Raw genomic sequence first — 21,989 nt, 5'->3', positions numbered from 1 at the left:
CAAACAGCCTGCAAGCTCCAAGACAAAACTACGGTGAATCTGTTTCCATTAGTAACTGAACAGATATTTTCCTTTGTGATAAAGAAGTCACACACGTCTTCCTGCAATTCTACAACAACTTGGGGTGGAAAAGATGAAATATGTACACCTCAAAATTAAAAAGTGACTAAAGAGATAACCTGAGAGTGGGCACTGCCAGTAAATGAAACATTATTTCACTCATCTCCAAAGAAGAATGACTGCATCATAATAGTGCCCACAGCCCAACACATCAAGGAAAGATCATGTTTACATTTTTAAGGTTAAAAAATTACTAATTTTGCCCTGATAGTACAAGTAATACAGCAACTCTCAATCTTATATCATTTGTAAGAATTAGGTAGAGCACTGCACCAGGTATAGAACCAAAAATCCAACATTAGGCTGTCAGCTTCCATCTGAAAACAGACACTCAGGCAAAAAACCTCTCCTCTTTGATCCTCTCCAGATCTTCATCACTTGATCCTCACTAAGGTTCCAGGCATGGAGCTTCCATTAGTATCAGTGGAAGCTCACAGAATGGGAAAAGCTGAACAGCAACCAGAAATAGCCAGGCAGCTCTGCAGCCCCAGCACAACACCCTGCACAAAATTTACCAGTCAGATTTTAATAGCCTGTCATTCTCCTTGCTACAAAGACTATGTGCCACCTTCTGGCCCCATCACACAATAATCCATCAAACTCTCACTGGCACAGCAGAGGTGACCTAAGACCGCACACTCGTAATAGGCAGAATCCCACTGTTATCCACTGAGACAGCATCTGAAACACTTTGAATCCTTGCAAATAGCTGCCTGCAGTCTACACAGAACATCTCCTTCTGTCCACTTTCCTCCCCAAAAACATTCATCTGAGAAAGGTCATTATTTCTGCATTTGACTGGAAATAAGAACTCTGGAGCACTCTCAGGTTACCATCATAATCGCCGCGGACCAACGAGGATATTTTGTTAGACTGTGGCTCGTTCTTCAGCTCTCAAGAAATTAAGAGAGACTCTAACAGCATGTTTCCGTGCCAAAGGCCCCAAAGTGCAGTATAAAGAACATAAGAAAAATAAAGTAAACCAAACAGCTTACTCCTCAGTGGAACGCTGCCAGCCTCGAGGTGAAACACAACTGCTGTAAAATTGCAGCAACATGAGGGAGAAGTTTGAAGAGGAACCAGAAAGGAACATCATCCAGTTGACAGCCAGCTATCCTGTCTGGATTTTGATCACAGGAATGTTGAATAAATCAGCACTGCAAAAGTCTTCTACAATATCTAATGGCAGTCCAACATCTCATCTCTTCCATGTGCTTCCATGTACTTAAAGCTACATATTTGAAAATCCTACAGTAAGATCAGCAGAGTCAACCCAAGTTGTAACCCATCCTGGGAAAAAAACCAGATTTCTGCAGAAAGAAAAAATAATCATTTACTGACACTGGTAGCAACTATGGCTTCCTGCCCTCTTGAACCTTCAGCTGGTCTAATATCTTGAATCTAATCTGGCCATAAACTTCAGCATGGCACAACATGGTGTATTTCTCAATCAACAATTATGCTGACACCCGTTATATTAATGGCAAAGGCTTGGTTCTGAGTTGATTTTATCACTTTACCACAGACTTCACCAGGGTTATGATCCTTTACTCACCAGTGGGAACCAGTAAAGTGGGCGGTGAGAACTTGTAACGGTGCAGGGCTTGTGTGGAGCCATCCTAGGGGGCCACCAGGAGTTCAGCCGGGCACTACATGAGGCCCCTCACACAGTACCCCTCAGAATCCCAGCTTACTTCCCCCCTCCTCACATTTAGGAAGAACTCCTCAAATGCTTCAAGAGGCACCTCTTGGCCCATAACAACTCACTGTGCTGACAATATTGGGCTCAATTCCTCCTTGATCCCACAGTTCAGATCGTGCCTCTCAGTGCCTTGCAGGGTTAGAAGCACAGGTTTAAACTTAATCCTGAAAGGATGATGGCAGTGATGGAGAGGAAAATACCCTGAGGCCCCGGTGAGCACTGTAATTATGCCTTCTGTAAGAATGATTCCCAAGTGGTTTGTAGTTTCAGGGATTTACTGGATCTACTGCTGATCCCAGATTCTCAGAGAAACCTTCCATTTCCCACAAGCCTCTGATCTCTCACTCCCCCACAGGTCTTCCTGCAGTCTTCTCTGACTACTCCATCCTCACACTGCTATGGTACAATATCATTTCTAGGACCACTCCCAAAAATTACTCGAGAACAGAAGCAGAGCAGGATATATTTCAGTCCTTTGCTGAAATGTTCTCCATTCACAGTCCAGCTGAGCACTAATTCCTCTACACTTCCTGTGACTAAACCTGCAGTTAGAAGGTATTTCCTTGTGGATGAGTTGAGGCTGGTCAGGAGTTTATCAGGCTCAACTGAAAATATGGGACACACTGGTTTTACAGACACCAATAAACAGAACCTAAACACTATGAACACTTCTAAAGCACATAAAAAACACTTCCAAACATTAACTAACATGGTATGTGCACAAACCAGAGCAAAGAGGTCATAGGAACTGACCTGTTTTACACAGCTGTGCTCAACTCACTGACCTGGAACAGCCTTTAATTAGGCATTTCCATACTCTTAAAACAGAGACAGAAATAATGCTCTTTCACATATATAAGAGATTTGCAAGTAAGTTTTCTGAACAAAGTACAGCAGAGCAAAAACCCTTGAATCTATGAGGTGCTTAGACAGAAGTTATTCATAAATGCTTTTCAAATGTGGCACAGAGCCTAAAATGTCTGAGGTGTTGGCATTTCTGTACTTGGGGCTTTCCTAAGAAAACAGAAACTACTGTCAAAAACCCATTTGGAATCACTTTGTGTCAGCCACCATGTTACAGCTGTGTCCTGTCCAAGCTCTCACAACCTGCAGTATTCCAGCTGCTGAGCATGACTAAACTGACATGCAGAAAGTCTTATTTGGAGGAGCCTTTTCACAGGAGGATGAAGATAAATACGAAGATGCAGTAATGGGATCTGAGCAAACAGCACAGCCACACTCAAACACCCAGTTCAAACAGTAACAGCACATTCTGACCTGTTCCAAGGGAAGATCTAATTCCTTTAATGGATTAACTCCTCCACCCTCAGAGTCATTTTGCCTGTCAGTCCCGGGCTGATTCTTACCAAATACTTACAAATGTGCACATTTGTGGCCTTCAACTGATCCCAGCAGTGCTCCCCAGCTGGGAAGAACATTGTCACTGTCTCTGCATGACCTGCATTGTCTTTAAGGCTAAAAAATAATAATCCTATCTCCACAGAGTAATTAATTCTAGAGCTGAAAAACTACCAATCTATCTTTCTGTCATGTAGAAAGTCTACCTATACTTATCTCCCTGGTAAGATCTACCTAGACAGAGGCAATGTGTTAAATCATTATAAATAAATGTACAGTCCCATAACAGTCAAGGAAAGCAAAGTCTGATATCGTCTTAAATGAGGAGTGTTACACATTCCACCATCATTAATCCAATTTAGGCAGAAGCAGAAAGGGCTGAAGCCACCAGCCTTCAAGGCAGCAACTATTTGGTGGCTTTGCAAGATGAGCCTGGATCATGCAACACAGCTACTGAGGTGGGCAGGAGTGTAAAACTGAGGGTGGCTGGGCTGCTGGAAGATTTCCAGGTTCAGCACAGTCTCCATCGACAGAAATCCGAAGAGTTATAACAATAAAACTGTTTCCCCAGGAAGCAACCCTGAGGGAGCACAGCACCTGCTCTTCCAAGGACTGGAATCTCCCTAGAGTTCCATCAGGGAAGCGAGACCCACCTCTGGTTACAAATAGAGGCAAAGAAGCCAGTTACTGAACTGCAGGTGAAACCTGCCAGAAGAGACCACAAAAAGAGGAAAACATCTTTCCCAGCAAACTTCCAACAGCAGTCAGTACGACTCTGGGGAGGAGTGGTGCACTGACAACCCCAGAGGCCCAAGTCCTCTCTTCCCCACTACTGCACAAGTGATCACTGCACAGATTCCTCACAGCACATTTCCCATAAGTCTTAATATCTGGAAAATTAAGTGCATTCAGTCCTTCGCCTTCCTTCTGCCACAGCTAATAAGGAGGTCAGTACAGGGTTTAGGTGTGAAGAATTGTTTTATGGAGAACTGTTAGTCAAACACAACCCCAGTGATTCCAAAAAATTAGTTCCCAAGAGATACCTGAAGGAATGAAGAACGTGTAGCCTTGTTTCAGCTCAATTCTTTGGCACCGTTCCACCCTGTCTCCCAGAAAGATATCACTCTGCTTTCCTGAGAGAACCCATTCTTCATAAAGTTCTAGATTCTGCAGAGTGGGCGGAATCAGCCAGAAGATCTAAAAATAAAATGAAAGTTTAACTATTACCAACAGTCAACAAAAATAAATAGCTGAGAGATCCCACCAAGGTTATCCTGTGTTAGACAAATGAGCCACTTTCTGCATAAAAGCCTGGTTTTCCAGGTGTTGCACACAGAGGCACACACACAGACAGCAGCAGCAATTAGTCCATGTTGTGGAAGTGGCTGGATAACTGTCAGTTGTCATCTCTCTTCCAGAAACATCTCACTCAGAAGATGCCTGGGGTTTACCTGCAGGTCAAAACAGTGTGTTGGTACAGTACAGCTTCACTGGACTACAGAGATAGTACTTCACTGGACTACAGGATCTGCACCACAGATTTATTTCAGTTCCCACCATACACTGTCTATACTACAACTGGGGAAAACATCCTAAAGCAGAGAAGATGTGTATTTAAATACACGCTGTGTATTTAAACACTACTGCATCCTGTAATATTTCAGTTCTGGCATACTGTGCCTGTGCACACTACAGGAACATGGAATTCTGAAAGGAACAGAAGCTCTAGCTACAGAAGGAGACTTGTGAGGGCACTCTGACCCAGCAAGGGTACACACAGCCACATCTCGCTGCAAGACACTTCTGGACCACACAGTAAAAGTACCACCAACACAAATAACACATTTGGTATTTCAAATAAATCACTCATTTGTTTCATAACGGTGAGTGACGTCCTTCTAGTTCAGCAAACTCTGTGTGTATCAGTATCAACACAGCTGCTGAAACAGACTGAGAAAAAAAGAAGAAAAAAAGAGAAAGCAACCCTTCCCCTCCATAAGAGGCACAGACAAATAAAAACAAATATCAAATAAGGTTCACCTACCTTCCCCCCACGGAAAACGTGATACCACACTGAAGTGCCACCAAAATCAATATGAAAATCAGTGAAGCATCCTTTCACACTCATCAAACAGTACCTGCAAGCAGAGTGAAGGACAAAAATGAATCAGCCTGAAACAGTATTTTTCACGTCTTGATTTGCAGCGGTTAACTGTGTGTGCAGTGCTGCTTCCTCCAATTAAGTTTCTGCATTTATAGTACAGTGATTTGTCTCGTGAAGCTAACGAGGTTTCTGCTGAAAAACGCGAATCTCCACGTCTGAGTTTGCTGTTCATACGAGAGGAACGAAAGCCTTCAGAGTTAAGGAATGGAAAAACATTAAAAGTGAGGCTGTTCAGAAATATTTCTTATGCCACTGCCAGTCCCCGGGGTGATCTGTTTAACGCTCTCTGTCACCGCTCGAGAGACACAACCTGCACCAAGAGTTGTACACAAATGGCTTCAAAGAGCAAAGTTTTGAAAAATCTAATTTGCCTATAAATCCTCCTGAATGTTCTTTACCTACTTGCCACTCATGCCATTTTTGCAAGGACTGGGGGACAGAAACCTCGTTTGGCAAACTAACTCCTTTTTGTTCACATTTCTAGGCATTTCGGCATCAAAATACATAAAGGACCCAGCTGGCAGCAACGCTAAGGATCAAATCCACTATTTTTTATGCCGTCTGGATACAGGTTCTGAGCAGTTTAAAGTCGGCATTGCTGGAAAAAGACACAAGAGCTGTGTTGTGGCTGCAGGAATCTCCAGGCTCCAGCCACCATCTGTAACTAATGGCCGAATCACAGCCGCCCTCCTCACTGTAGGCACCTTTGCAAACGCAGGAAACACACACCACTTAACCCACTAACCTCTTTTCCTTGTTCCGGTCTCCGTTTCATGGCTTTTTTTTTTTTTTTTTTTTTTTTTGCTTTGCTTTGCTTTGCTTTGCTTTGCTTTGCTTTTTAAGGGGAGTTATGGAAACACCACCGGAACGGGATTTGGAACAAAAAAAAAAAAAGAAAAAAAAAGGGGTTTCATTTAAGTGTGTCTTTTTCTGCTCACAGGCAGGTAGGAGAAGCTCAGCAGTATGCAGCCGGCGTGCAGAAGTCCCTGTAGATGATAGGCTGGGAAGGACCTTACCATGTGTCTGCAGAAGGCTGGCAAATCAGAGCCACTCTGGGTCCATAAGAGCCGCTGCCTAGCAACCACATCCCGAGCCGGAGTTGACAGAATGATACGCAATGCTGTCATGAAGACAGTCAATTTGTGCGCTTCAAAAAAGGTCCTGCGCCTTCATCTCACAATTAAAACCTCTCCTTGTGCAATTACACGTCTCTCCTCTTGCCCACTCTGGAATTTTTTTAATTTTTTTCCTAATCCTTCAGAAGCAGGAAGAAGCTTTTGCTGCCCCTGGGGTATTTCAGATGCTTCAAAAATCACAGCTAGCCAAGAAGCTGTCTACACTCTCAATATGCTCCATTTCAAAATATGAGTCCTTCCCTCCCAAACACTTTTTTTTTTTTAATTTCTCCTTTTATGTTTTCTCTACCAAGATGTTGTTGATTACAAGTCAGATAGAATTTAAAAACAATAAAAGAAGCCCAGAAAGGAAGTTGCCTTTCTTCCAGCCAAACTGCAAAAAGTCACAGATTGAATAATTATTGCTCATTAAGGAAAAAAAAAATTAGCATGGTAATTCTCAGTTTGTGGGCAGTGCTGAGTATTAGAGGTTCATGTTGTTTTAAAGTAAAAAAATTCAAATCCTCATGGAGTCAATTATTTTCAGTTTCCAAAAGGTCAGATGTAAAATATATCACACTAACAAAAATTTTCTAGACAATTTTTCTACCAACAATAACCCATTGAATTAAGATATTCTGAAAGAGCAAACATGGCCTGAGCATTAGCTGGTTTTAGTTGTTCCTCAGTAGTCAACAATCTAAACCTGAAGCAGTCGATCTGCTTGTGCTCAGAGAGGAAATAACAGGATTGAATCCCATCAAATCAATGCACTTAAAATTTAGTTTTGTGAGAAAACACCAAGGCAGGTATAAGTGTGAACACTCAACTCTTTCTTACCCTTGTTTTCCCCCATTTTGCCTCTATTTTCGTGAAACTCCTCTAAACACAATTACCAATGAAGATGGTTTTAGTGAAAGAGCCACATATGGTGATTAAGAAAAACCTACAAAGCCTTTGGAAAATAAACCAGTTTTTCCTTCCATCCACAAGCGAGCCATGCCTTAATTCTGCTGTTAATCTCCCAGGCCTGCTTTTGTCCCAGCCCAGCAGCTCCCGGGCGGCTCAGGAGCCTGCAGGAGGATCTTCCGCCATCCAGCACTCCCCTGGTTGCCAGAGTCTGGCACAATGCCTTTGCATTGACCTCTACAGCTTCCTCTTCCAATGTACACCGCAGTCACATGGTCCCAGCACAGCTCCATGCCACAGCTAATCTCAGGCACCGCTCTGCTCCAGCCTCAGCCAGCGGCTTCTCGTCACCAGCAGCTGCTAATTTGGGGGACGACTCAACTTTTTGGGGTTTTCCATAAAACCAATAATAATAAAAAAAAAGGACAGGGGGAAAAAAGCCATAACACAGCTTCCATGTTGAAAGAAATCTAGGAACTACATCTCACTGCATGCTGTGGTCACAGAGCTCTGGGCCAAGCAGGTACAGTGGGTACAGGAACACACTCCCACATCGGGCATGGGGACACAACCTGATCAGAGTTACACCCTGAAAACACAGGCGATGCAAAAGATGCCCCAACTTTAATATTTTCACAACTGCTACCACATCCAATCCCTGCCCACTCCACTTTATCTCCCTGCACAGCCTCAGTCAGGGTTTTAAAACATGCAGCTGCTTGTAATCTGTTGTGGGGGAGCTTCCCTTCCCCACTGAAGAGTTTGGTTTATGTTCTCCACAAGGCTCAAATTGTTTGATTTAATGTATTGTTATTTTGAAAGAAGGATTTGTGGTGTGGAGAAATGGAGAACTTTCCCCCCCGCCCCCCCCAAAAAAAACCCCAAACATCTGGGGAAATTTGTTAGAGAAATGATGCGAAGAAATATGGAGTAACCTGCAAACTCACGGGGAAGAACAAACAGGGAGATCCAAAAAAAAAAAAAAAAAAGAGAGAGAGGGAGATGATACAAACGAAGCTAAACCACTAAGCAAACACAGCGAGCTGGGAACACAGAAACAACACAGACACCGCTCCATAAGCCAGCGCAGAGACCACACTCCCAGGCAAACCCACAATGCACTCGCCACGCATCGCTACAAACCCGCAAGCAAACAGAGAAACAAAGACAGCGAGAGCCGCGCCGGGATGCGAAGGCACGGCCGGGCAGGGCGGGCAGCGATCATGCACATGGGCTCGGGGAGACGCGAGCGGACGCACAGGCAGCAGCATTACCCTGAGCTCAGCTCCTTCTCTCCCGCAATAGGCACCGCGCACCATACGGCTCTATTCCCTCTGGCATTGCGAGGGCTCCCCTGCCACTGAGCTCAGCCCATAAACCACTCCCAAACCCCAGCAGAGGCTTCTGTTTTTTGTTCGGGCCAATGAGAAAAGTATAGCTCACTCTTCCTTCCTCCCAGGAGCAGCGCCGGCTGGTTGAAATCCCTGAGCCTGAAACCGAATACCACAGACCCATGAGCCAACTGCAAGTGCCAGCGCGGGGAAAGGCGCGGGCCTGGCTCCTCATCCCCGCGCGGGAGGGACGCTCCCGGCGGTGGGAGGAGGGCGGCCCCCGGCAGCATCCCGGCACCGCGGGGCCCCTTCTCCCGGGCCTGGGCGCGGGAGCTTGGAAGGAGACGGCAGGAACAAAAGCTACCTCGGGGCGCCTCGGCCCGCACCGACAGCGCTCCCACACTGGGGCCCTGCAACTGGAAGCCACAAATTGCGCCGCAAGACAAAAGAAACCATTGTCACCCGAGAGGCACCGGCCCGGCTGCCGCTCCCACCCCCGGCTCACCGGGGAGAGACCGGCCCCGCCACTGCCGGGAGGGCCAGGCTGCTCCTCAGGGATGAACCCGGCTTCTCAGGGATGAGCCCCGGCTGCTCCCGCGGGGATGAGCCCCAGCATATTCTCGGGGATGAACCCGGCTTCTCCTCTGGGATGCGCCCCAGCGGGGATGAGCCCCAGCATCTCCTCGGGGATGAGCGCCGGCTGCCCCCACGGGGATGAGCCCCCCGGCTTATCCTCACGGAGGGCCCCGGCTCGCCCGTCAGGGATGAAGAACCCGGGCTCTCCCCTCATAGAGGCCCCCCAAGCACCCACCCGTGGCAGCCCCCCGTGGAAGGCCCCTCGGACCCGTGCCGTGCCCACCGGGACAGACCTCCGCCCCCGTCTCCCTCCTGGGCAGCGATACCCAGCGCTCTCAGCCCGGGCGAAAACAACCCCAACCACCCCACACCGTGATCACCACACCCCGTGCGCGCACCGGGCACTTCAAACGGACATGAAAGGCCCGGCTCCTGCCCCGAGGGGGTTACGGTCCGACTCAGTCACATAGAAACAACATCCGAGATAAGAGAAGTTTGTTTTCTGCCACGCACGGAGGAGTTTGTGAAGCGACTGCAAATCACACTCAGACACCACACTGGGGCCGAAGTGTGTGACAACACTTCCCTCGGCCCGCCCTTGCCGGGTCCCAGCCCAGGTGGAACACCGAGAGTGTGCGGGGTGGGCTCACAGGGACAGACTGATCTCCAGCCGCCAGATTTTGGCACTGACAGCCCGCGAAGATGGTCAGCAGCACGGTGCCCAGCTACCCTCCATGCCAGGCTGTAAAGTGTGATAATGAGAGCTGGAAGGTTTAAGAAGTTTAAGAATGAAGAGGCCTCCTTTTTTTTTTTTTTTGGAAGCCTTAATTTCTGAGGAGGCATTCACCACCACAGGGAAATGAACCAAGCTGCCAGTTCACAGCGAGTCAGGCCCATGTGCCCCTTGAACAGCATTTTGGTGTCTGTGAAAGCAGGACTCACTCTCCCTCCTGTGGCATGGCTGTTCAGCTCCAGACTCACCACAGACTCTTTTAAACAGCTTATTTGAGTTACATGTGTGGTGCTGCAAGTCCTCCAATCTCTACACAAAGGAGGATTTGACACAAATGCAATGATGTGAAGACATCCCATTTTATTTACTTTGCAAGCTTGGAAAGTCTTAATGAGAACTTGCACTTGTTGGTCTGATTTTTTGCACTAAATTGTACTTATAGAGCAATTTTGTATCAAAAGCAGTTCACAAATGACATACAAAGCACACACCAGTCTCTCACGTGCATAAACCAGGGTGTTGGGGGACCTGTGAGCTCCCTGGATTCAAAGGGCAATCGCTGTCTCCAGAGGCTCACCCTCAGCTTCTAATTAGACCACAGCTCAGCAGAGCATTTTAGCATCTGTTTAAATCCATCCCTACTTAGTAAAGGAATGAATAGAAAGGAATGGGTGGCTGAATAACAGCCTGGGAGAGGGAAAATAGGGCTGAGGACATGCTAACAGAAGAGCATCCTTTTGAGAACAGGTAGATGTTTCACATAAGATACCCCATCCTCCGTTGAAGGGGAGCAGCAATATAAAGACCTATTATAAAAATGCTTAGATATTTAATAATAAGAATTTTGAACGCAAAAAGCGTGTTGTAGTGACTAAGCTTTCATTTTCATTCATTCCCTAGCACAAACATCAAGTTCTTAGAAGTGCCTGTTACTGTTTTTACAGTCATCAAGTCCTGCACCGTAGCTATTTTCACTGCCACTGTATTGCAAATAATCTTGCAAGGCTACAAACACAAAACCTAATAAAGAGGCTAATAATTTCAGCAGGGCTATTTCTTTTGATAAATGAAAAATCAAATTAGTACTTTTTTTTGTTGTTGGTTCGGGTTCAGCTGCATCCAGATTGCTTCAGTCCTGGGTGAATTTAAACAGAAAACTAAATCTGAGCTTGTTTTGATCTACCTAAAAATGGTTATGGTGCTATAACAAGCTTCTGCACCTAAAAGCTGATGTTACAACAGCACTGCCTTTTCCTGCTGCCCTGGCTCCTGGTTACACAGCATGTTCCCACTCTCATCCAGAGTCTCATGTCTGCAAGGCTCTTCTCAGCAACTTGCACCCCAGAATGTGAGAGAGGGGAGGAAGGAACAGGTTTCCTTGGCAGCAGTGAGCTGCTCGCTCTGCTCACCCGGTGTCACCTGGTGGAGTGATCCCACTACTATGGTTTTTTTCACACTTCTGCACTGCCCTTCTGTTGGCATAAGCATTTATGCAGCCATGTGGTGGTTTGGGTGGCCTGAAAACTAACCAATTTTTGTGTATTTCTGAGTCAGTTGTCAGCCAGAACAGTTCCCAGTCCACTTTGCTCTGCAGCTGCACAACGTGTTTTAGCAACGAGGATGGGACAGTGTGGGCACAGGACTGTCACTGCAGGGGCAATGCCAGCTTATACCAGTTTGAAGTTTGCCACACTTCCACCTCAGCAAGCCATCCTCTTCATTTCTCACGTTGCCTTACTGCTTATGAGATAGTACTTGGAAAGTTTTTTTGACATAAACCGTTTTTCCACTCAATTCAGGCTCCTGTGAGGTAAGCAGTCACTTACCTACAGACAGAAAAATAACCTCATTACCCAGAGGGGTTTTTATAAAAGTTAATGGTGCGGGTCCAAGTGGAAGGCAGGGCGGTCTCCAGCGCACACAGGGCTCCTGGTAACTGAGGCAGCGCGGCAGATGGAGCGTTCTCTAACTTCACTCCCAGCACGGAACTCGACGTGCAGGAGCCAAGACAGACATTTGTGTCTGGTGGTGCCATCTGTGTCTGCGAAACCGCAGCGCTCTCGCTGGAGCGCTTTGTGTTTGTAGGGAACACGTTAATGGTGGGGATGGCACGCCGCAAACTCGCAGGATTGTGGGAATGCTGAGAGCAAGAATGAAATGGAACCATCCCATTCCCGAGCAACAACAGTCATTAATAAAGCATAAGGATATTGACAATTCACATAAAAGAATGAATGGGCAGCATGGAACGAGTGGCAGCTCCGCAACTGAACGTGATCTCCTTAATAAGGGCTTATATCCTCTGGGTACTCACAGCAGTAGCTGGGACTAGTATCTCTACAGGAAAGGGCCAGTCTGAATTGCCAAAGATGGAGAAAGCTGATATCGAGGAGTTCACCTTTAAACTGGACAAGTTCATGCAAAAGAAATCTCTTGAGAGCCACCAAGCACACAGAAACCACTTCCACCTCAGGACAGCCCCTGCCTGAACTGCAGACAGTGGAAGCTCAGAAGATAATCTTTAGGGGTAGCATCATTTTATGCTCACAGTGTTCTTACACTCCTCCCAGGGCATCAATGCCAGCACCCAACAGCAGATAGGTTACTGAGAAGCACAGATCTTTGTCCTGATGTGGTACAGCTTCTGTTGTGCTCCCAGACTATCCCTTTTTGTTACTGGTTTTATCTTTGTGGCTTCTTCAGACTGACGTTTGTGCCAACAGTGCTGTAAATCATCCTTCTCTAGTCTTTGTGAGATGATGCTCACTAGCAACATCCTCATCACTCCAGCTGCATCACCCTCGCCTTTAACACTCACGCCTGGTAACTCCTTTTCCCACATCAAACTCTATTGTCACATTTCAAGTGCTCACAATCCTTCACTGTTTAGCTTCCCTGTACCTATCACATCTACCAGTTTATCAAGCTGTCAACCTCCACCTTCCCTTTGCCAGTGACAGCAGCCTCAATGGCTCCGTGTCTGCTTCTTCATCAGGCATCTCCTTCTTCTCTCCCAGGCCACCCTCCACACACGGGAAAAACTCCACATCAAAATCTGTTGAATTGCTACATCTCTAAAATCTCTTTGAAACCTACCATCTGGCATTTCATGATGCAAGCAGTGAACTGCAAGCACATACTCTGCTTTTTCTGCTAAATTCTGTTAGTCATGTTGCTACCTTATCCTTTAAACCATTTCTGCCTTGCTTTGTTTACTTGCTACGTGTTTTTCAGCATGCAGAGTGTGCCTGCTCTAGGAAAGGGATTGTTTTCTTTACTTCTTACCTTGTAGAATCCAGGAGTCCTGAAGCCCCGAATCATGATTCAGTTTCTTAGCTCTAGGAGATTAAAGTTATTTAACTGACTAACCACTTGGGAAGCAAGTGCTGCTCTGCCACTGGCTTATTGTGTGACCTCAGGCAAGTCACTTAGGACATTTCCAAATGCATATGTGAAATGGGGCACTCCAGTCCATATCCAGTTACCCTAACGAGCAGTGTGATCCTTTCAAAATAATGGAGTATCTTTAGCTTCCCATTAAATCAATGGGGCTGAGCATTGGACCATACAGTAGGACCAGGCTTGCCATGATGCCTGTCACAGAGGCTCTTCTGTTATGGAGACCTTTACCTTCCAGAATGTTTATTTTCAGAGAACAAGAGTAAATGCTGTGCATCACTTGCTGACTGCACAGTCCTTTGTATCTGTTAGTACCAGTGTATTTTACAGTTTGGAAAGAGTCCTGAGCAATTTTCAGAACACAAGAGGTCGGTTCAACAGCAGAGCCTGGGATGCTGCCAGCATTTGTCTGGCCAATAAAAAATGCCTCTAAATCAGAAACAGCAGTGAAGGGCTTCCAGGATTACCTGGTGTTCATCAGCCATACAGGTCATTACATCATTAACAGGAACCCCTATCTCAGCTGCACTAACTCCTATGAAACTTACAGTGCACATTTTGAGGCCCCCAAATAGTTCCTTTTTCCAAACATCATATGAAAAGTTTCAAGAAAGACATTCAAACAGAAGAAAGAGTGAGATGAGGTTATGCTTGCCCAAAAGCTAGAGCTGAGCTAGGCAGAATCAGGACAAACTGCTCATTTTTGGTCTCAAACGTGCCCTGAGCGGGTCCTCTGAAATGAGACACAGCCTGTGCAGTCAGTCCAATATTTGATCTTGCTGTTTAAAAAATCAACAGAAAAGTAAACTGTCATGAAGGGCAGTGGCAGAGTTTCTGGGGAGTCACAGACCTAATTGAAAACAGTCTTCAAGTTCATTTCATAAAACATCTCTCAGCTAATAACTTCTTAGCCACTAGTGGCTTAGGACCTGGGAAGGATCTGAGCCCAGCCTACAGGAGGACTCTGACTACTCTGTGTGACATCTCTGCATCCTGTGAAGTGATTTCTTTGGGCAGCACTTTCAGAGAATTTACTGTTTAAGGTCAGTCTGCCATTTTCAAAGCCGAGTTGCTCAAAACTGAACAATAAAAATGCACTTTTCAAAGGGATTTGGTTAAGGACTGTACTCATCAAACTGTAAAAGGAATTAATCAAGGCAGTCAAGAGCAGAGATTTTTGAAGACTTAAACAGACTTACTTTTTCACTTTGGGGTATTTCATCTCTGAAATAGCATTGGTAGCATCCGTCTGTCTCTCCTTCAAATGCTGTGGCCACATATTATCCACCCAGTCGACTAAGTCCACCTAGAAGCCCACCAGAATCAACTGTTAGTTACTGAACATGTAGTAGGACATACTCCTGCTGGCTAAAACTCCTCCCATGACAGCAGCAGATGCTCACAGATAGGGAGAGCCTTGCTGTTAAGCAAAATTCCTGTGCACCCAGCTTGCTTCCTCACCACAACTCAGCCCTTTGCAACCCAGAGGAAGGAGAGTTTCGCAGTCAATTTACCTGGGTGCAAATTCTGTCCCGTGGGCACCTGTGAGCACTTTCTCTCCTATTCTGTCTGTATTCAAATGCATTTTTGTAGCCAACAGCCTAGAAATTCCATTTATAAACATTAAAATGCAAATATAAAAGAGATTATAGTATCCCAATACCTTACATTTCAAGGAACATTAACACCATTGTTCTGGCCAAATTCTGGTTTGAGTAATTACATGATCTCCTGCAGTGAACTCCTTCATTGTTCTGCTGGGGTATAAAATTGACCAAAGTTTTTGTTCAAAAGCCAAACTTTTTAAAAGAGTGTGGGCAGGAGAAAACAGTGAAGCCAAGCAATTGGAAACATCCTGCAAGACGAGGAAGAGCTGGAAAGCAAAGGTAGCTCAGGGACATGGAAGCACAGCTGGGTGGGAGCACAGACAGCCATGTGTCCATCACAGCCACATCAAGGACAAGCCTGTGACTCATTCCTTACTCTGTTTGTGATGGAGCCTGTGCTACATATCTGTAACACTCCCTTCTGGTTATGCAAGTGGGTCACATGTGCCAGGTTTCAAAACAGGGGAAAGCACCAGGCGCCTTGGGAAGCCCCTGGCAGGCTGCAGTGCTGTGCTCAGCCACAGCGGGGCTCAGGAACGCCTCGTGTGGGACTGAACCTCCAGTGGGGGGTCAGGGAGGACTCAACACCTGTCCTAGGCCTTGGTGACAGAGCTGTCCCCCAACTGTGTGCAGTAAGACCAAAGAGATCCAATTCAGCCATGGTTAGCACCCCATTTGGCCTCCTGACTGCTAATTCTCTTTGAAGGCCTACCCAAAAATGTTATTTGTGTGAGTCAACTCAACTGTTCCAGTTCCCTGAGGATTTTCACAATAGGGCAATTAACACCTGTCATTCCTGCACACTGGGGCTGAGCCCTTTCTCACCATCTGCACCAGGTACTGGTGGTAACACAAGGTACTTTGAGAAGAGGCATAAGATTATGCAGGAGAAACAGGCCCCATTCCATGAATATCACAATTGTATGTCAAAACAAAACTGATGGTTACTGCCCTGATTCTGAAATAATTCCCACATCTGGATATTGCAACCCAGAGTTTACACAACAGGGAACCTGAATCAAGTATTTCTGCCTTAAGTGAGCTCAAAGAGCTCTGCAGAACTCAAGAGAACCACTTAGACAAATATAGCATTCAACTAGGAGCTGACTTTATGTGCTGGACTTCCCCAACACCCTCTCTTCTACTCCCATGGGAATGCAAATCTGTTTTTCAGTGAGATCTAAAAATTCCTGGTTTTACAAATGATTGTGCACTTGGGCCATATTAAACAGCTAGGAAATGTGCATTTACATGTGATAACAGGTACCTAACTGCATTTTTCATTTCTAAGCACCCAGGAAATTTGCACAGATGTTTCAAAAGCTCACTGAGCACGATGAGTTTGGGAAAACCAGGATCAGTTGAACACCAGAAACTCCCCAGAGCATTTTCAAATTGCCCACTAAGTCTCTGAAGGACAGCAAAAATCTGAATAAACTTCTAAATATGTGTTTAATATTTGATCTGTGATCTATGTGTAACAGAACACAAAAGTTAAGAATTACTTTGACAAATCAGCAGTTAGAGCTGCCATCTATTTTTGATCTGTTCAGGCAGAAGTGTGGTGTTTATATTGCCTGCATAGGCAAGAGATGTCCCCAGCAAAAAGCAGCTGCTGTAACTGGAAAAGGATTTAAAAATCAGGAGAAAAGTGTCTGAAAATAAAACGTCATAGAACACCCAGCAGTGTTCTGCTTTGAGGGGTCCCTCTGTTCCCTGATCAGCCAGGACTGATGCCCAGACTCTCTGCTGAGTGTCCTGATAGACACCTGGAAACCCCCAATGCCATTTCTTCCATCCCTGTGTGTTAATGAGTTGATGCTCTACCCCTCACCTACACATGGCTACATTTCAGTGATAAATTAAATCATCTTTACCAATAAGGGCCCAGTTTCACTGCCAGTGACTCTATTGGGAATAAAATCACAGGAGTCTTCTACCTTTAAAAAATATGGGCAAATCTACGTCCTTACTTTACTGCCAGTTCTGACATAGCAGTGATGATGCTGATTTCATTATGTCTGGATTTCTACATTTTATACTTGTGTTTTCAACTTTTTCCCTTTGGAGCCCCCTGAACATTTCTTAGTTAATAAGAGGGTTCATACATAATGAATTCAACCTTCCTGACAGTTTAAGCTTCCTTAGAGGAGGAAAAACAATAGATAGGTACTTAATTCTGGATGGAATTTCCCCTAAATACCTTGAGAGGAACTGTGTATCTGTGCAAATTGCATGATTAACAGCTCATCAGGTACCTAATTCCAGTAAATTAAGTTCCACTGTCAAGGAGCCCAGCTTTCTACTTGGCTGAAAATGAGCTCCTGACGCTAAAGGGACAGGAGTTCCAGGCACTTCACATCAGCTTGGGGATGAAATAAACCACTCCATGGCTTATTTCTGGGAAGATGCTGAAAACAAACCCCACCACAGAGCATCCCTTACCACGTTGGGGCGCTTGACAATGTTCTCCAGCTTCGTGTGACTGAACTCCAGGCTGATGACGTTGTAGAGCTTTTCCCGCTGGGCCTCTGGGGTTTCGTAGTATCTCACAAACTGAGACATGCTCATCTCAACCCCCCTCTGCGTGTTCACATCCATCACATCCACGATCCTGCGGCTGCCTGCAAACACAGAGGAGTCTCAAAACATCTGCCTGGGCTTTATTTCTATATATATACATATATACACATATATATATGTATATTATTTTATAGATATGTATAATCTTCAATAACTGCAGGGAAACTGGTATTAGAGCATGAGAGACAAGTATCAGCCCCTCCACGGGTCCTGAGCAAGCACATTGAGCAAGGAACTAACTTGGAACTGGACTTTTCACCCAATGTGACACTGAACAGGTCACCTGGTGTCTCTTTGCTTCACAGAGATGGAGAGAGCAGTTTCCTCCTTTACATGAATTGACATGAGCAGAAGTACATTAAAAATTATGAAGAAGTGATATAATGTGGTAGCAGGGGGCAGGCAAGACAAATAGCTCTCCAAATCATACTGCAATTTTCTAAATATCCATATGTCTCTCAAGATGCTTTTACTCATGTACCAAAATTATCTATAAAGAGCAAACTGCCTTGCATCACTGGATACTGTAAATTGCTGAACACCTTATACAGATTGCTGAATATTCCCAATTCCAGTCACCACCAGTGGAGATGAAAGCACTAAATGCCACAGAGGAGTGAGCCCCCACTTTGGATGTCTCAACAGAAACTACAGGACATACTTTCAGCTCCTCAAGTGGCAGACATACAAGTCTCATTAGCACCAGAATGTTGAACAGCAGTTTTAGTCGAGCCTTCAGTTTTACACAGATTAATCCACAATCTTCTCCTCGGCCAACTGGAAGGTTTCACCTCTCCCAGCAATTTCATCATCCTAATTAGCAGTTCATTTGCGTGTGAGTGGACGGGAGCCCATGAGAGACATGTCTCATTTCCAGGAGAGAAGGATTCCAGCAAACAAATTTGCAACGTTTCCAAAAAATCACTCCAAAACCATTTTCAGCGCCGAAGAAATAACTCGAAATAAATTGCCTTAAAACAAAATGGAGGCTGATATGCACCATCAGAGGGAATTATTAATAATTACAGCACCTGGCCTATCGTGGGCTTGGGAGCAGTATTTCAGCAAGAGTGATAGCCTGGATTGCCTTGCTCCTCTAAAAACATCCTTAGCCCCTGCTAGCAGTGACAGTGACAGATGTGATAATGGTTCTGCGAAGGAACTCAAGACCATAAAGCTCTGAAATCAAAAATAAAAATGTATAGAGTAAATCTGCAATAGTCCCTCCGGCCCATCAAACTCCTCACTCCAAGGCCAGAGAACAGGATCCCATCCTTAGGCTGGGCTCGGGACTGTACAGAGTGTTGCCACCTTGAGGCAGGATGGGGAGAGTTTAGTTATGTGTCAAAAAGCACAAGAATCCTTACATTTGGCATTTGCATGTTTGAAACAACATATGCAAAATCTAGTTTTGGGTTGGGTGGTTTTTTGTTTGGTTGGTTGGTTGATTTGCTTTGGTTTTGTTGTTTCTTTAAGGGTTAACTTTACTCTCCAGGGGAATGGTCTTTTTTCAACTCCACAGGTGAGCAACTAGGGTGAAGTCCTGTTAAGCAGCCCCTGAATAAAAGCCATCCTGATGTCTGCTTCCAGAGCTGGGGATCAAAGAAATGGCTCCAGCCCGGAGGGGTTAAGGACACAGATACTGAAAAACTGAATTTGAAGGGCTGTGTGGCAGAGCCTGGGATCTGCCATATTATAGCCTAGGTTTGATCTCAGCTTTGCAGGAAGCGACCTTGTACAGCCTCTCAATTATCCTTTCCAAAGGAAAAATCAGCAGTTACCTGATGAATTAAGAGTATGAGGCCCAGTTCAACAGCAGGTTTGTTAAATGTGCACGATTATCAATTACAGGCACAAGAGCTTAAGATTTGAATTGATAGTCTCTTGACTTCCGAATTAAAGAGTAATTTGAGGGGATGTTTTTCTCTTAAGCCACAGTACTGTCAAACAAGCCCATACATAACGATTCCTGGAGTACTGCTCACAAAATTTGAGATGTATAATTACAGGTTCAGAGCCTGATGTTCACTGCCCACTGCAGTGGTTCTGACTTCCTGCCAGCTTTATCTCTTTGGCCTGAAAAGATTCAGCTCTTTCTTCTATCCCCTATTCCTGGGACAAGGTTAGAAAATATCACCCAAAGCAAGGGAAAGAAGCACACAGAGGCTCCAAAAAGCGATGGCAGGCTGAGAGATCTGAGGTCAGGCTGGATTTCTGAACAGCTCTAACACACATTTTACCATTTCTGTTAACCAGTTCCTAGGTATCCTCTCAGCCTGCCCTATAAGAAGGGACCCCCCTCAGGCCTGGTGCAGCCCTCCAGGTCCCAGCAGGATCTCTGTGACCCTGGCAGCCTCTTGCCCTGGTACCAATCATATTCCTGACTTCAGCTGCACATGGGTAACAGGCACATGTATCCCTAGCTGGCAAAGAGCACCTCCTACTGCTGACATGGGAAGCTTCAGTGTGCCATGCATCACCTCACCCTTGGCCTTCCCTGGATGTTTTTCCAAAGTAACTCAGTGTGAGCTCCAATATAATTCTATAGTATGGGATTAAGAGGCAAGGCTTCCTCTCTGGCAGAGGATGTGACTCAGAGGCAAAGTGGTGATGCTGGGGTTCACTGGAAGGGATTTTACAGCCTAAAGAAACATCTTCCTCTACTGCTGCTTGCTCATGGAGCACAAGATTCCCAAAAGATCACAAAGACAGTAACTAAGAAACAAGCTAGAGCCATCTTTGACAAGGGGAACAGACAACAGCAAGGAGGAGAGGGAAGAATCAGCTGCAGAGATGTAAGATGGAAAGTAAAAGCCACCAGGAAGAGCTACAGAAGAGCTGTGCTTCACTTAAAACCTTAAAAACATACCAAGTTACTCCAGCTCACGTATCAGTAAAGTCCACATTAAAATTAAGGGAGGGAATAGCATATATAATATCTGTTCCCTTTATGTGGAGGCCTAGTGACCAAGATGCTGTGAAGATCCTAATAGATTGGTTTGTACAACATTCCTATATGCTGCAATATCATTATTTTTTTTACATAGAAATGAACACCTGGGGGAAAAACAACTTGTGCAGAGTTCCAGCCTTCCACTGCCCATCCTGGACAAGTTGGTTTGGTACAGAGATTTGCTCCTTTCTGTTCTCGGCTTCTTGGTAAAAATACTTCAAGAACAACACTGAGGCAAACCTTGTCCCCTCATCAGAGACAGAACTCTGCTTCATGAATGCAGGTTACACAGGCATCAGCAAACACTTTCACAAATCACAGTTCCCCATCCCACCCCAGAAACTCCAGGAGTGATGGGCTCCAGATCCCAAGTCATTCAGCAAAGCTTTCGTTGATCTCCCCTGCAGAGTTTGCACCCCCATTTTCCTTCACCTATCGAATATTGTAACAATTTGCCAGAGAGGGAACAGTGAATGGGAAATGCTGGGACATTCATCATCTCCTGGGGGTACAACAGCTGCCATTTCCCGTTTCTAACAAGGTGAAGCACTGCCTTCCCCTGCCCTGACCTCAAACAGCTTCAGGTTATCCAAGCTGCCAGACTAGCCCATCTTTTCCCTGGTGTGGATTTAGCATGGATATTAGGAGCAGTGGAAGCAAAGCAAACATGAACCACGCAGTGGAATATGAGGAATGCACAGAAGGTGTGAATCAGAGCTGCAAATGACACCAGTGTTTTCTAGGCTGTGGTCTCTTCTCCAGCACAGCACCGGCAGGAAAAGGTGCAACTCCCCCACGGCAGAGGAAAGAGGAAATGTCCTTTCTGTAAGGATGATTACCAAGCCTGTCCATTAAGAGGATAAAGCTACCTTGGGGAATTATTTTAACCCTTTGTGACTGAACTGAGATCTGTGCTCAAGGTACAATATAGCATCACCAACCAGAAACCAACCCCAAATGCCAAGGGACTAAGGATTCTAATCTTTATGCTTCTTACTAGGAAAAAAAAATCCTTGGTTTATAAAGCAGGATTTTTGGCAGAGCCTCAGGAAATCTGCTTGCTTCACTACTGGGTTAATTGTACCTAAAGACTAAGGCTTTGACTTGCATCCCAGTTAATCCCCCTGGAGCTCCCAGAGACGGAAAGCATGCATTCTCCTGCTACCCACAGGAGACTATTATGATATTCCCTGCTACAGGGAGGGATGTGAATCCAAGCAGAAAGTCCTTGCTCAAGTGGAGCTATTCCCGACATTCCCTGCATTTCAGAGCCAGGGTAAGAACAACTTAAGAGACACATCCCGATCCCATCGCTCCCAGTGCCACCAGAGGGCACAGAAGAACAAAGGGAAAGGAGCCCAGCTCGGACATCGCACCCAGCTCTCCCCACACCTCACCCAGCACAGCCTGGTCCACCAGGAAACAAGGATCCCCGAGG

At 45.5% G+C, this 21,989-nt stretch overlaps 1 protein-coding gene across 8 annotated transcripts in view; it reads right to left on the bottom strand.

Moving 5' to 3' along the window:
* KDM2B (lysine demethylase 2B) overlaps positions 1 to 21,989 on the bottom strand; it is a 116,554-nt gene that overhangs the window by 66,282 nt on the left and 28,283 nt on the right. For 6 of the 8 annotated variants that reach the window (XM_051785802.1, XM_051785798.1, XM_051785799.1 and 3 more), the window contains 4 exons: positions 17,461 to 17,639; positions 14,608 to 14,714; positions 5,226 to 5,319; positions 4,225 to 4,378 (listed from right to left, as the gene is read on the bottom strand). In XM_051785802.1, coding sequence (XP_051641762.1) covers positions 4,225 to 4,378; positions 5,226 to 5,319; positions 14,608 to 14,714; positions 17,461 to 17,639 — 534 coding nt within the window. Of the gene's footprint in view, positions 1 to 4,224; positions 4,379 to 5,225; positions 5,320 to 8,643; positions 8,759 to 8,812; positions 9,192 to 14,607; positions 14,715 to 17,460; positions 17,640 to 21,989 lie in introns of those variants that run through there. The other 2 variants (XM_051785804.1, XM_051785803.1) reach the window with 2 other exon arrangements.

Source organism: Manacus candei, unplaced genomic scaffold (assembly GCF_025592945.1).
Source record: "Manacus candei isolate 608988 ecotype Guabito, Panama unplaced genomic scaffold, ASM2559294v1 h1tg000020l, whole genome shotgun sequence".
Taxonomy (NCBI): Eukaryota; Metazoa; Chordata; class Aves; order Passeriformes; family Pipridae; genus Manacus; species Manacus candei.
The sequence above is the reverse complement of the archived record's forward strand: the minus strand, read 5'-3'. Positions and strand labels throughout refer to the sequence as shown.